Source organism: Eimeria mitis, genomic scaffold (genome assembly GCF_000499745.2).
Source record: "Eimeria mitis Houghton genomic scaffold, Emh_scaff2922, whole genome shotgun sequence".
Taxonomy (NCBI): Eukaryota; Apicomplexa; class Conoidasida; order Eucoccidiorida; family Eimeriidae; genus Eimeria; species Eimeria mitis.
The window spans coordinates 1358-3538 of record NW_013571263.1 but is presented as its reverse complement, the minus strand read 5'-3'; the positions used below and the strand labels follow the sequence as shown (position 1 = coordinate 3538).

The following is a 2181-nucleotide window of genomic DNA, read 5'->3' as shown; positions in this document are numbered from 1 at the left end:
GCGAGGGGCCCCCCCGCCTCTTCCTTTTTTATTTGTTTTCTTTTTTTTTGTTTTTTTTTTCTTGAAAAACTGCTGAGGCGACTGTAGAGAAATAACACAGAGTCCGAAGGCACCACCTTCCACCCTCTCTCTGGCCCCTGCATACAACTGCTTGCTGCTGCTGCTGCTGCTGCTGCTGCTGCTGCTGCTGCTGCTGCAGCTGCAGCTGCAGCAGGAGATTGTCTATGATGCTTCGTTTGCCTATACACCGACATACTGCACTTCAGAGGGGTCTGGGGAGCGCTGTCTGTCTCTCTTCTCCTCCTCGGCTGCTGTCAACCGCAGCAGCAGCAGCAGCAGCAGCAACACCTGCAGCAGCAGCAGCAGCAACAGCAGCAGCAACACCACCAGCAGCAACAGCAGCAGCAGGGGAAGCTTCCTCTGTCGTATCTCCATCATGGGGTCAGTATACCCCTCTCTTTCCTCCTCCTTCTGTATCTACAGCAGCAGAAGCAGCAACAGCAGCAGCAGCAGCAGCAGCAGCAGATGGGGGGCCCCCAGGGCCCCCCATGCGTGTTGGTGTGTTGATAGTTGGTGGCGGTCTGACGGGGCTGACAGCTGCGCATACACTGCAGCGTGCGTATGAAAGCAGCGAAAAGAAAAAGTTTTTTTTTGCTGGAGATGAGGGTTTAGGGTTTGAGGGTTTAGGGTTTGAGGGTTTAGGGTTTGAGGGTTTAGGGTTTGAGGGTTTAGGTGATATAAAACCCTTTTGTGTAATAGAAGCAGCAAAAGAAGTCGGGGGCTGTCTCCAGTCTCGTGTCTCTGCATGCAGCAGCAGCAGCAACAGCAGCAGCAGCAGCAGCAGCAGCAGCAGCAGCAGCAGCAGCGGGAGTTTTTTATACGAGTGTGGGGCGAATAGTTTCAGAGCAACAGCTGAGGTGTATAGGCTGCTGCAGCAGCTGCAGCTTTCTTCTTCGTTGCTGCTGGCACCAGCAGGGGCCCCCCGCTTTGCTGCTGCTGGGGATCGTCTCCTCCCGCTACCCCACAGTTTTTTTTCTTTACTTTCTTCTCCTCTTCTCTCTATGCATGCAAAAATTAAACTTATTAAGGGGCTGCTGCTGGGGGCTGAGCCCTGGCTTGCTGCTGCAGCACCCAAACCTAAACTACAAACACACAACAACCCCACCACCAACCAGCAGCAGCAGCAGCAGCAGCAGCAGCAGCAGCAGCAGCAGCAGCAGCAGCAGCAGCAGGGGGGGGGAGAAGAGGATGATGGGGGCCTCTCAGTTGAAGAGTATATAACCCGAGTGTTGGGGGAGGAGACAGCTAGAAAGGTTGTGGGGTGTATGGTTTCAGGTGTATACGCAGCTCCTGCTTCAGCTGTATCTATCTCTTTTGGTTTTCCTTCGCTTAAACACTTTATAGATAAAGGCCTCATCCGAACCCTAATAAAAAATATAATAAATAAAATAAACACAACAACAAATACACCAGCAGCAGCAGCAGCAGCAGCAGCAGCAGCAGGGAGCAGCAGCAGCAGCAGCAGCAGCAGCAGCAGGAGGAAGGAGACAGAGACATGGTCTCCTGCTGGGGGTAGTGGGGCCCCCCGGGTACTTTCTTTGCGTGGGGGCCTCCAATCTCTCGCAATATGTTTAAAGAACTCTCTCCCCAGCAGCAGTTTGCTGCTGCAGCACTGTCTCCTTTCTCTGTCTCCTCTCTCTGACTATAAAAAGGAGACAGCTGGCTTCCTAGCTACTGTAGCCACCAACAAACGCATTTCTTTTATCTATGCTCGCCACGTACTCCTCACCATACACCCCAAACATCTAGCACAAATACTAGGCCCAAACAAATACAACCAAGGGGCCCCCCCAGGGGGCCCCCCAGGGGGCCCCCTGGGGGGCCCCCCAGGGGCCCTTCAAGGGCCCTCCCTGGGGGCCCCCCTCGGGGGGCCCCCAGGGACCCTCCAGGCGGTTCCTAACGGGGCCCCCCAAGGGGGCCCCTTACCCCCCCGCTTGCAAAGTGAAAGGGATGGGGGGCCCCCTGGGGGGGCCCCGCAGGGGGGGGCCCCCATGGGGGCCCCCAAGGGGGGGGCCCCCATATATGGAGTTGAGAGGCGCCCTATTCTGAGTGCTGCAGCAGTGCAGCAGCTGCATTCGCTGCAGTATTCAGGTGTGACAGTGGTTACGATTGCTCTACGGC

General features: G+C 55.8%; 1 protein-coding gene across 1 annotated transcript in view; it reads left to right on the top strand.

The window, feature by feature from the left end:
- Positions 1 to 227: 227 nt before the first annotated feature.
- EMH_0060310 (uncharacterized protein) overlaps positions 228 to 2181 on the top strand; it is a gene marked incomplete at both ends in the record, with an annotated part of 3102 nt that continues 1148 nt past the window's right edge. The window contains 2 exons of the mRNA XM_013497782.1: positions 228 to 615; positions 733 to 2151. Coding sequence (XP_013353236.1) covers positions 228 to 615; positions 733 to 2151 — 1807 coding nt within the window. The remainder of the gene's footprint in view (positions 616 to 732; positions 2152 to 2181) is intronic.